Here is a 13,006-nt window from a genome sequence, read left to right as displayed (position 1 = left end):
CTAGGCCCGAAACGTCAGCCTTCCTGCTCCTATGATGCTGCTTGGCCTGCTGTGTTCATCCAGCTCTACACCTTGTTATCTCAGATTCTCCAGCATCTGCAGTTCCTACTACCTCTATAATTATACATTCTGGTTTAAGGATGGGTGGGTACATGGCACCTGTGGTATATTCAAACCTACCCATCTTTAAACCTCAATGAATTAATCTCCCTTCTGTAAATCTTGAAAAGTTGGAATTCCCAAAGGAATTAACATCTTACAAATTTTGTACAGATCAAATTGCAACAATGCTCAAAACTGTGTTCGGCAAATAAGAGATAAATAACAGCCTTTCACTGCAAAGGTGTGTATTTATTATTTTCTTACCATTCCTAATCCCCGAAGTGAGTGTTGAATTGCCTTCTTGAACCACTGCAGTCCATATTGATGTAGTACACCCACAGTGCTGGTTGGAAGGTAATTCCAGGATTTTGGCCCAGTGACAGTGAAGAAACACAGTACAGTTACAAGTCAGGCTGCTGCATGGTTTGAATGGGAACTTGCAGCTGATTGTCCTCCCATGCACCTCTGCCACTGACCTTCTAGACGGTCACTGGTCAAAAGATATATAATAATGCGTATTACGTTTTTTTTTAAATGGAACTTTATAATCAATATTGAGACCAACTTACATATTTAGGAAAAAGGGCATCCAGTCTGACACCAAGAATACCTGTTTATATTGGTAACCTGCTCCATAGCAGAAAGTGAAGCTCAAATACATGATTTTCAGTGGCTCAGGGGGATGCACTTGCCAACAAGAGGTCCTCTCTTTTGGGATGTAGAAAGGCAGGATTTATATATTTTTAAATTGAATGACGGAACATTTAAGCAACAAAGATGTTCCAAGATCTATAATTCCATATCTTTATTTGAACTCTTACAGAGCCAGTTATAAGGATTGCACAGATGATCTTTCTGAAAATCAGCACATAAGTTACTCTCATAGTAAGTGCAGTACTAAACTTCCAATGCAGGCATGCTAGTATGTAAAATATTGGTGTGATAATGATCATTGAGTTTGGTAACAAGATTAGATCATTGGAGCTATGAGGGTGATAGTTTTATATTAATCTTGATGAATTGCGGGGAGGAAGTGAACTGGGTGTTGGTAAGTAAATTTGGAATAATTAAAATGAAGAGCCTATACATCTTTCATGTTTGCACCACTATTGGTGGTGATTTCACTTTTTTTTTACTTCTAAAAACAAACTTACTTATTTTGCCCTGGTAATATTTGGAAATCTGATTCTTGTTTTATTAATTTGCCAAAATCTTATATGTAGCAAGAAACAGATTCAACATCTATATCATTTTCATTCAATTTTTTATGTTCTCAATACCATATGGAAATGTACTGCACAACCTGGATACTACATCTAATTATTTCACTGATATATTTGAAATAATTCATAATTTTATGGATGAAGCTATGTTTTACAGGTCTGTAGGCACTGCATAATTCCACTTTTTAAAAAACATATATCCAAATTGAATAGTGCTTTTCCATCTTTTTTTCAAATTGAGTACTTGGGGACAGAGCACAATTTGACATCATTGCCTGAGCTCTGGCAATTTCTTTGATAAGTCATTGTAAGTACCTATATTCCTCATTGATATTAGCAACTACTTTGCGATTAGAAGAATCTAAGTGGGAAATTTTGCAATAATAGATTCTCATTTTCACAACTTTTTTTGTCCGTTTTCCAAATTGCATTACTTTCAAATGCTGAAATCGTCAACCTTCTTACCCTAACACACATTTTATTGCAAGTTAAATATTAAAGTTTAAGACAGACTTAAATACCAATACTTTAGAATTTAAGAAGTTGCTTTTGGGTTAGCTATTGGAAATACAGTGCAGACAGTATAGTTGATGTAAAACAATTAAGAACATAGCTACTGAAATATTATTTTCACTGATTTTACTAGAACTATTTTTTCTTCTTTCCAGTAAGCAGCTGGTTGATTCCCAATGCTGAGGCCATTTGTACACCGACAAATCCAAGCTATCAATACTGTGCTGCTTTACCACTGCCTGGTGCCCATGGGTACCGTAGCTGTGAACGCTATCCCTCAAGGCGTAGGCACCTTGCCAGTCCATATCCAACATCCTACATTCATAGAAATTACTCAACAGGTAAGATCAAACCTATTAATTAAACCATCAATTGATTGGTTACACTGAGTAATTAATGCTTTTACAAAATTAATGAAGCATACAATCTGCAATGGACTTAAACTCATTAATGGGTTAATTATTTCAACTAGATTATTGATTTTTGTTATAGGAACATAGGAACAACAATAGGCCATAAAGCTCCTTGAGGCTAGACCACCATTCAATGAGATCATGGCTGATCTGTAGCCTAACACTAAATACCTGCCTTTGCCTCATATCCCTTAATACCTTTGCTTGATAAAAAAAATCTATCTCAGATTTAAAATTAACAACTGATCCAGCATCCACTTCCATTTGTGAAAGAAAGTTCTAAACACCTACCGTACTTTGAGTTATAGAAGTGTTTCCCAATGTCTCTCCTGAATGGTCTGGCCCTAATTCTTTGACTTTGATCAGATCACGCTTAACCATCTAAATTTGAGAGAAAACAGACCTAACTTTATAATCTCTTCTCATAACTTAATCCCTGAAGTTCAGGTATCATTCTTATAAATCTACATTGTACTCCCTCCAAGGCCAATATATGCTTCCCAATGTGTAATACCCAGATCTGCTCATAGTACTCTGAGTGGGCTCTAATCAGGGTTTTGAATAACTGCAGCATAACTTCTGCATCCTTGTAGTCCAATCCTCTAGATATAAAGGCCAGCATTCCATTAGCTTTCTTGTTAATTCCTGCACCTGTTTGTGACGTTGTAAAGATGTACGCACCTAAAGCCCGAACTCTGTTTGGACACCCTCTGTTTTTAACTTCATACCGTCAAGAAAGTACCCTGGTCTATCCATTTTTAGTTCCAAATAGATAACCTCACAACTTGCTTACATTTGACCTCCAGCTGCCACAGTTTTGACCATTCACTTAGTCTATTGATATATCTTTGCAATCATCTACGTTGTCTGCAATGTCATGTATCTGTGTCATCAGCAAATTTGGACTTTCCATTGCTATTGCCCAAGTTGTTAATGAATATTGTGTATAATTGAAGTCCTAACACAGGATGATGATCCTTGTGAGACACCATAGGTCACATCCTGCCAATTTGAGTACCTACTCATTTCCCTATTTTCTGTTGCCTGTCACTCAACCAATTTCCCAGCCAGATCAGCAATTTTCCATCAGTTCTTGGGCTTCTACCTTTGTTAACAGTCTCTCATGTGGGACTTTATCAGATGCCTTCTGGAAGTGCATATAAACAACTTCCATAGATGTTCCCTTATGACCTTAGTCACCCTTTCAAAAGATTCAATGAGGTCCGTTGGGCACAACCTACCTGTCTTGATTCCATGCTGTTTCTCCTTGATTAACTGAAAATTTCAAGGTGTTCAAATACCTCATCCTTGATTATACACTCTAACAATTATCCCACTACAGACGTTAGGCTAACTGCTCTATAATTCCCTGGTTCTCCTCTTTTGCCCTTCTTAAAATGCAGGGTGACAAGTGCAAATTTCCAATCTAGGGGCATGACTCCTGTATCTCAGGAGCGCTGAAAGATTATAGTTAGTGTATCTACAATGTGCTCCCTTTACACCTTTGAATGAAAACCATCAGGTCCCACTCTTAGTTCCATTAATTTCCCCATTACCAATGTTTTACTTCCGTTACATTTATTCAGTCCCTGACCCTGATCCACTGTTAGTTTCCTCAGCACTTCCAGTAAGCTACTTTACTCCTGTAAATACTGAGGAAAAGTAATTATTTAATATGTCTGCCATTACCCCATAGTCATTGACAATATCGCCACTTTCGGTCTTTAGTGGACCAACATTGCTCCTGACCGCCTGCTTTCCCTTTATGTAACATTTTTCTTCTTCATTTTGATGTCTCTGGCAAGTTTTCTCTCATCACCCCTTTTTTAGCCCCTCTGATAAACTGCTTTGTGGCCCGTTGCTGATCTTTGTATCTTTCCTGATCTTTATATCTTTCCTGTGCAGCAATGTCTGTGTTTTCTTCTGCATTTTGTAAGCCCTTTCTTTTAGTTTTATGCTGTCCATTATCTTTTTAGTTGTCCATGACTGTTAATTTCTGTGAAGTGGAGCTTTTCCTTCTCAGGGGTACAAACTGGTTTTGTATTGTGTTAAATGCTTCTTTAAACATTTTCCACTGTTCATCAATTAGTTTACCCATTAGTAGATTTTCCCAATTTCCTGTGGACAGTTTCTGCCTCATATCCATGATTTTCTGTCACCAAATATTAGAAGAATAAGAGGATAAAATCACTGAGTTTTGATTTGTTGAAAGTTCCTTTCAATGATCTCATGTTACTTTTGAATGTTTCTTGTGTTTGCTTTCAAATTTATTTTTGAAAACAGTTCTTATTTTCAGTTGGAGTACATTATATAGCTTTCGTTAAAATTCATGGACAAAAGAATTTCATATTTTAAAGTGCTAAATTCCCTTAAAATGAGAATGCAGAATGGCAAAGCAAGTTATGCACCATAACCTGAATGTATTTTATCTAAGCTTGTGTTATTCCCTACAAAAGTATAGTTTTGTGAAGGATAGGTTTGACCACCTTGCAGTGGAATGCGCCAAGTAGTTGAAGCATGAAAATATTTATACAGGGCAAGAACTTTTATCAGAAATATTTCAGGCATGTTCTGTTTAAAATACCTTTGAGGTCCTGCAGAAAACTTAGACAGTCAATCCTGTAAGGTAGTTCCAGGAGCAGGCTGTCAATGCCATTTGGCAGCATGCATCATCATCAGAACTTTCAAACAAGCACTAAGGTGTAGCTTGTTTGGTGACGAGATGGACACTTCCTGTCAAATTGTTCATGCACGCCTGGGCTTTCTGCGTCACTGTACAATGCCCTGGAGAGAGCTGCCGTGGTGAAGAAACTGTCATTCATCTCCTTCTGAAAGTGCCTTTGAAAAGAAAATCTGGAGAGAAATGTCCTGTTTTCTTGTCAAGATTTGGCCTGAGCGGTACCGTGATGCATGAATCTGTGCTGTAGGGGCTGTTTCCATGGATGCACGCTGGGACAAACATCAACTCCGACTGGAGGACCATCCATTTGGTGAATGGCACTGTTTGGTCTGACCTGAACTTATTGGTCTTCCAGTGTAAACAGTTGTCCTCAATCCAATGCTGAAGACTAGCACATTATGTAAAACAAAGATCTGCGGATGCTGAAGATTGGAAACAGAAACAGAAATTGCTGGAATGGTAACAGGACACGAAATGTTAACTGTTTTCTCTCTACAAATGCTGCCAGACCTGCAGAGTTTCTCCAACAATTTCTGTTTTGGTCTAGGACTTTTCATGGAGTGAACAATAGAATCATAAGAGGCCCGCATCTCTTCAAATCTGTACTACCAAAAACATATACTAATGCCTACACTAGTCCCAGTTCCCCGAACCAGGCCCATAGCCTTATGTTTTGACAGTTCAAGTGCTCATCCAAGTTATTTTTAAAGGGTGTGAGGTTTCCTGCCTCAACCACCCTCTCAGGTAATGCATTCCAGACACTCACTATTCTCTAGGTGAAAGCATTTTTCTTCAAATCCCCTCTAAATCGCCCACCTTTCACTTTAAAATTATGCTGCCTTGTTATTGACCCTTAAACTAAGGGCAATAGATGGTTTCTATTCACCCTGTCCATGCTGCACTAAAGCTTGGAGCAGCCACCCCAAAGACAGTGAGGAAAGGCCACCGCTTATACAGTTTCTGACATAGTATACTGAAGGGCTGCTAACGTATAGAACTCCTCAGGATATATGCTTGTAAGAGGATGCGTACAGTTCTTGTTACAATGAATTAATATTACAATTTGTATTTGGATTGAGGCAGCTGTTGAACTCGAACACAATCCCTAACCTCATGGTCTGACATATCTCTCACTCTACATTACCATCAAGCTGGGGGATCAACCCTGGTTCAGTGAAGAATGCAGGACAGCATGCCAAGAACTGCACCAGGCATACTTACAACCGTGGGGTTAACCTGGTTAAACTCCAAAACAGGACTACTTGCGTGCCAAACAGCATAAGCAATAAGTGATTGACATGTGATTCCTAAACCAATGGATCAGATCGAAATCCTGCCTCATCCAGTTATAAACAGAGATGGACAACCGCAGGAAACTACACATATATCCCTTTCCTCAATGTTTGAGGTACTCAGCAAATCTGTGCAAAGGTTAAGGCTGAAACATTCGCAATAACCTTCGGTCAGAAGTGCTGAGTAGACGACCCATCTTGGTCTCCTCCAGAGATCCCTAGCATTACAGTTTTCAGCCAATTTTATTCACTCTGCATGATATGAAGAAACAGCCGTGCACACTGACTACTGAAAATGCTATGTGCCCTGACAACATTCCAGCAACAGTCCTAAAGATTTGTGCTCCTGAACTTGCCGCAATTCTAGCCAAGTATTTCCAGTACAGCTTAAACACTGGCATCTACCTGACAATGTGAAAAATTGCCCAAATTACTTCTGTAAACAAAAAGGACATTTCCAGCCTAGCAAATTACTGCCCCATCAATCTATCTTGATCATTGGTAAAGTGATGAAAGGTGTCATCAACTGTGCTATCAAGCAGCACCTGCTCAGCGTCGCCCAGCTTGGCTTCCGCCAAGGCCACACAACTCCTGACCTTATTACAATCTTGGTTCACGTATGGACAAAAGAGCTAAATTCCAGAGGGCAGATGAAAGTGCCAGCCTTGGACATCAAGGCCACATTTTACCAAGTGCGGCATCAAGGAGTCCTAGAAAATTGGAGTCAATGGGGATCAGGAAGAAAACTCTCCACTGGTTGATGTCATACTGAAAACAAAGGAAGGTGGTGGTAGTTGTTGAGGGACAATCATCTCAGCACTAGGATATATCTCAAGGAGTTCCTTGGGGAACTAGTTCTAGGCAATAGTGTCCTAGGCCAAACATCTTCGTTAGTTTCATTGATGACTGTTCCTCTATCATAAGGTCAAAAGTGGGGTTGTTTGCTGACAATTGCACAGTGTTCAAAAACATTTATGACTCCTCAAATACTAAAGCAATCCATGTCCAAATTCAGCAACACCTGGGCAATATCTAGGTTTAGATTGACAACTGACAAGTAACATTCACAACATACAAATACCAGACAATGATCATCACCAATAAGAGACAATCTAATGATCCACCTTTGACGTTCAATCGTGCTACCATCACGGAAGCTCCAATACCAACATCCTCAGGGTTACCATTAAAGAAAAACTCAACTGGACTGGCCATAAAAATATTGTGGCTACAAGAATAGGTCAGAGGGTGTAAACCAAAGGAATTATTCACCTAGAAACTCACCTGTGTCTCTCCAAAGCCTTCCTACAATCATTTAAGCCATAAATCAGGAGTGTGATGGAATACTCCCCACTCGTCTGGATGACTGCAGCTTCAATATCACTCAAGAAGCTTGACACCTTCCAGGACAAAGCAAGTTGCTTGATTGGCACCACATCTAAAAACATTCACTCCTTCCACCACTGAAGCTCAGTAGCAGCAGTGTGTACTGTCTACAGGATGCAGAAATTCACCAATCTCCTTAGACAGCACCTTCAAAACCTACAGCCACGAGAATGGCAGCAGACACATGGGGACAACATCACCTGCAAGTTTCCTTCCAAGCCACTCACTATCTTGACTTGGAAATATATTGTTGTTCCTGCAGTGTCACTGGTTCAAAATCTAGGAACACTCTCCCTAATGGCACTATGGGCTCTATTTATTGCACATAGATGCATCAGTTCAAGAAGGCAGTTCACCAGTCTTACATGTAGCTAGGGACAGGCAGAAGTGCTGGATCAGCTAGCAATGCCCTCATCCCAACAATGAATAAAAGAAGCACGCAAAATGCTCAGTTGAGAAACATGGCATTTTCTGTAAAGTACAAATTGACAAGTTTGTAGATATTTTATGAATAAAGTATACTTTTGCAAAAAAAAAGAGGGGAGAGGCTAGAGATGAAAAGCAATGAAGTTGTCATTCTGTTATTTCATCAAAAATAGAATGGATATTTACAGACAGAATTTAAACTGGGAAAACCAAAATTATTTAGACCTGGTTCTACAGACAACTTTAATTGGCTTCAGGGAATTTTTTTAAAAATGATGACATAAATTAAGGCTTTAGCTAATGCATCTAATTAAAAGAAAGATATTGCAGGTGTTTCCTGTTTAAGGTATTTCTTAATAGTGCCTTCTTAAAAAGAAGAAAAAAACGAAAATAAATGATGCATTCTTATTTTTGCACAGTTCTTAAAATAGAGACCTTCTCCAAAAGTTTTGCCACATTTTAATTTTAGCCAAAGCACTGATTCAGTTTTTAAAGAAACTACTGCTTTCTGCTTCCGTTCCTAATCTTCCATACATTACCTCTCTTTAATTCTCTCTGTCCCACTTGCTGACTGTCCTGCTCCCTTCCAGCCACTTGCAATTTCTCTTGTTTCTTACTCTTTCCCAATCTCTCCCAGTCCCTCTTCCAAGCCCAGAGATTCAGGAAAGGCATTGGCAGAGGGAGATGTTGAGTGGGAGGGTAAGGGAGAGATATTGGCGAGTGGGAGGATTGGGGAGCAGGAGAGGTGACATAAGACCAGAAGATATAGGAGCAGAATTAGGCCATTTGGCCTGTTGAGTCTGCTCCACCAGTTGATCATCGCTGGTATGTTTCTCGACCCCATTCTCCTGCCTTCTCCCCATATCCTTGGATCCACTTACTAATCAACTACCTACCTATATCTGTCTTAAATATAAACAATGACTTGACCTCCACAGCTTTCTGTGACAATGAGTTCCACAGGTTTACCACCTTCTAGAGAAGAAATTCCTTGTCATCTCAATTTTAAAGGATTGTCCCTTCATTCTGAGGCTGTGCTTCAAGTTCTAGTCTCTTCTACTATTGGAAACATCTTTTCCACGTCCACTGTATCCAGGCCTCTCAGTATTTTCCAAGTTTCAATGAGATTCCCACCTCATCCTTCTAAATTCTGTCAAATACAGACTTAGTGTCCTGATAAGCCCTTTATCCCTGGGATCATTCTTGTAAACCTCCTTTGGATTCTCTCCAAGGCCAGCAAATCCTTCCTAAGATCTGGTGTTTAAAACTGACCAGAGTCTTATACAGCCTGAGCAGTACATCCCTGCTCTTGCATTCTAGCCCTCTTGAAGTGAATGCTGACATTTCATTAACCTGCCTAATGGCTAACTGAACCTGCAAGTTAGTCAAGCTTGAAGGGCTGAGGATGGAGGAGGAGAACAAGAGAAACAGCATACTAGAAATTTGAGTGAGGCAGTGACCATGAAGTAAGTTGAAAGAGTTAGAAGTGCAAGTTATTGAGAATTGCTAAGCAGCCAGTTAACTTCAAGGCAGTTAACTTCAACGTAACTTTTTGTTTACTAATGAGAAATTTGTTTTCATTTAGCATACTTTTGTTTCATAACAATTTTGGAATGCAAAATAAGGTACAGTTGTACTGTATTCTGAAGCACATCTTCTGAAGCCTGCTGGGAGTTCATAAGTCCATGGCCCTGATCTCTAAACTGAGTAATGAATATGAACGGCCGCTGTTAGTATCTGAATGGGAAGGAAAATGGGTGTTTTTTTTTTAATTTCAAACACAATCTGTTTGATTTACTCATCAGTTTTATGGTTTTACCAAGTGTCCATTTCAGAAAACTCTAGCAACAGCCTTCAGGCTTTACCTGCACATGACAACTGGTCAACATTGCCACCTCCACCATATGCCAACATGTTACCAGTGACCCATACAGCTGGAACTGGATCCAATGCCAGGTGAGCCATACAGGTCATATGCATAGGCAGGATTGTTCCAGGGTTTACATTATTGTGGGTGGATGAGACTTCTAAACAGGTCAGCAAACTTTTAAAATTATCATTGTTAATACCACTTTATTTTGGAAATTCACTTGATATGCAAAGTATTTAGCTTGTTGCATCTTTTGTTTGATTTGAATGAAGTGAAAAAGAATTGTAATTAAGTCAAGGAGAAATCTGTCAACAAATATTCAATTGAATTGAACCTTTGAAGTATGGAACAAGGATATCCTTCAGAGTAGCAGAAACACATACTGACAAATTGATGAAGGTACAGAACCCATAATCATGAGCAGCTCGGGATACTGGAGAATCGAGAGACACTATGCGGAGTGGAGCTGGAAGCCAGGATTTAAAGGGATGTGGGAAAGAAAATTACTGGTGATGGGAGAGGGAAATGCTCTTTTTGACTACCCCTCCTCAACGCACCACTAACAATCTCCAAGAACAACTTGTTGTTTGTCCATATCTGAGCAGATTCCTTTAAGATATATTTGTTAGGTTGCCTAATATTTAGTATCATTCATGGACCACAGTCAATCCAAACAGTAACACAATGTAAGAGTTTGATGTCCATAATTAGAAGGAGGTTCATGTCTGAATTTATTACTTTGGTGGGCTACCTGAAGTAGATGGCTAATAGGAATAAGATGTTTAAGTACACTGCCCTAGATTTTCAATGCAGCAATTTGTTCCTGATGAGTGGAATCAAAGCCATAAACTGTCACTAATGTCACGTGATGCTTAAAAATTTTGATCTCTTGACACAAATTTGATTTTTTTCTAATTTGGATGTCAGTTCCTGCATCATTAAGAAAAAGTGCAGGATACAACCTCTAGAGTCTGTTATCAAATTTTGTTTTCAAGCCCTTCTCAATGATATGCCACCAATAAACATATGGCATAGCAAATCTGATTTTGGGGTCAGTAACGAATGAACAGTGCTCTCTGTCCATTGCACCTACAGTTACCCTCAGACTTCCTCTGGGATTTTGCACTGAAACATGCTGCTGCTAGAAATTTAAAACCGATTACTCGACCAGGGATTGGGGCATCTGTGAACAGAGAAAGCAATGGTGTATCTCCTTAACCACAGTGAAAAAGAAAAAGATTTTTAAAGCCAACTTTTTTTTAATCAGCAATCATTAAATTCATAAGGAATGAGACTCATGCTTGAAAAGTCAATGTTCAAAGGTTGTTTTGCAGTGGTTAAGATTTAACACTTTGTTTAAAAATTACATTTGAATTGACAATGTCCAATATTTTTAGTGGGCAAGTACACTAACTTCATCCTATTCCTCATATTTGAATTCTAAATCTCTCTGTAAAATACTGGTATAGCAAAGCTTCTGGAGGACAAGGGCAACTTAAAGAGAAACTTTTAATTTCATTGTTTATTTTTGGATGGGTGGATGCTGCTATTTGCAGTCTGATTTACTCTTTTACTCTTTCGTAATAGTGAGTGCTCGTAATCTCATCAATATTTATAAAGTAAAATCTAGGGTGTAAACACTTGGCAATTAATTCTGAGGAATAAATCATTTCATTTTGATGTCTAAAATTAACTGAAACGTTCACTGAAATCAGTGTTGCCAATATTCACTACACTGTAATTTATGCATTATTTTTGCAATGTACACAACTCACCAGAACTGAAGCAAGTTGCAGGTTTTTCCACAATGTCCCTTCTATCTTCTATTTTAATCTGAATATTCACAATTGGCCATTGTGTTGATAACATTAAAATTAAAATGTCATAAATTATTTAGAAAGTAAGTTCTTGAGCGGTGACAGCTTTGCTAGATGCCTATCAAATGGCATCAATTAAGTTGGGATGGTGCATCCCAATTGCCCCAATTTTCTCTCACTTTACCTGAAGATACTTGGGTATGATTCTGCATTTATTTTTTGTTCATATGTTATGCATTATATCATTTGTTTCTGTGATTGGTGTCCTTTGGAAAACCTTTGACAAAGATTACTGCCTGCAGACAGATACAGTTGAGGACTGATTGGGACGGAGGAATCAAATGGGGAAATAGGAAATTAACAGAAAATTCAGATATTTTCAACCTGCCTGTAATTCATTACTCTATTTCTCTATCTAACTGGACTGTTGACAGCATTACAAATCTGTGCAAATATAATTAGCTACGACTGTTGGAAATGAACATATCTGAGCCAGCTTCATAATTATCCTGACCTTTACTTTGCAAATACATATTTGTTTACAATCATTGTTTCCCACAGTACAGCAGTGACCACATGTCAAAAGGACATCATTTTCTGTAAAGAGATTTTGGAGATCCAGTACTCATGAAAGGCACTGTAAATAACGCAAGTTTTCTTTTCTCTAATCAATGTAAAACAGACCTTGGAAATAGTAACATAACCTGCACCAGCCACAATTCATAAAATGAGATATGGCATAATCTCTTTAGATCTGTTTTGATTGGACATTTATTTGTATTTGTACTTTTAGCCACTATACATGCCACTGGACAGTTGGTAATGGTTCTGTGACCCCAACCAACACACTGAGCTCAGCTTCTGGAAACCCTCAAAGCCCATTTATTGGAGGAAGCCTGAGTTTGCCAACAACTCCCTCATCCTTGGCCACTGTGACAAGTTCAAGTGAAACAGCAATGGAGGTGCTCAGTGAATCTCCACTTGCTAGACTGGTGTCATCATGGAGTTCAGCTTCTTCCTCATTCTGATGGTGCAGTGCACATCACATTTGATTGATGTAGTTATCTATTTCAGGATGACTGGAAATTAAAACAGTTTCTACTGTTCGATATATTTATCAAGTTTAGTTTTAGGTATTTCTGCCATGAGTTGCGGGTGAGAATGGTTTCTAAGGGAATAAATGGTGCACTAGGTTAAAAGGTAACCTAGGAAAGAAGTGTTTCTGACTGAAAATCCCCACCAGCTAAGATGAATCCCAAACAGGCATAATGGATGATCACAATT

General features: G+C 38.7%; 1 protein-coding gene across 1 annotated transcript in view; it reads left to right on the top strand.

Moving 5' to 3' along the window:
• The window catches only part of LOC109930875 (T-box transcription factor TBX19-like), a 44,583-nt gene extending 31,833 nt beyond the window's left edge, over window positions 1–12,750 (top strand). The window contains exons 5-8 of the mRNA XM_048603064.1: window positions 926–987; window positions 1,994–2,179; window positions 9,859–9,991; window positions 12,516–12,750. Coding sequence (XP_048459021.1) covers window positions 926–987; window positions 1,994–2,179; window positions 9,859–9,991; window positions 12,516–12,750 — 616 coding nt within the window. The remainder of the gene's footprint in view (window positions 1–925; window positions 988–1,993; window positions 2,180–9,858; window positions 9,992–12,515) is intronic.
• Window positions 12,751–13,006: the final 256 nt, after the last annotated feature.

This window comes from Rhincodon typus, chromosome 11 (genome assembly GCF_021869965.1).
Source record: "Rhincodon typus isolate 14 chromosome 11, sRhiTyp1.1, whole genome shotgun sequence".
Lineage (NCBI taxonomy): Eukaryota > Metazoa > Chordata > Chondrichthyes > Orectolobiformes > Rhincodontidae > Rhincodon > Rhincodon typus.
Note: the sequence above shows the minus strand (reverse complement) of the source record. Positions and strands in the feature narration are given on the sequence as shown.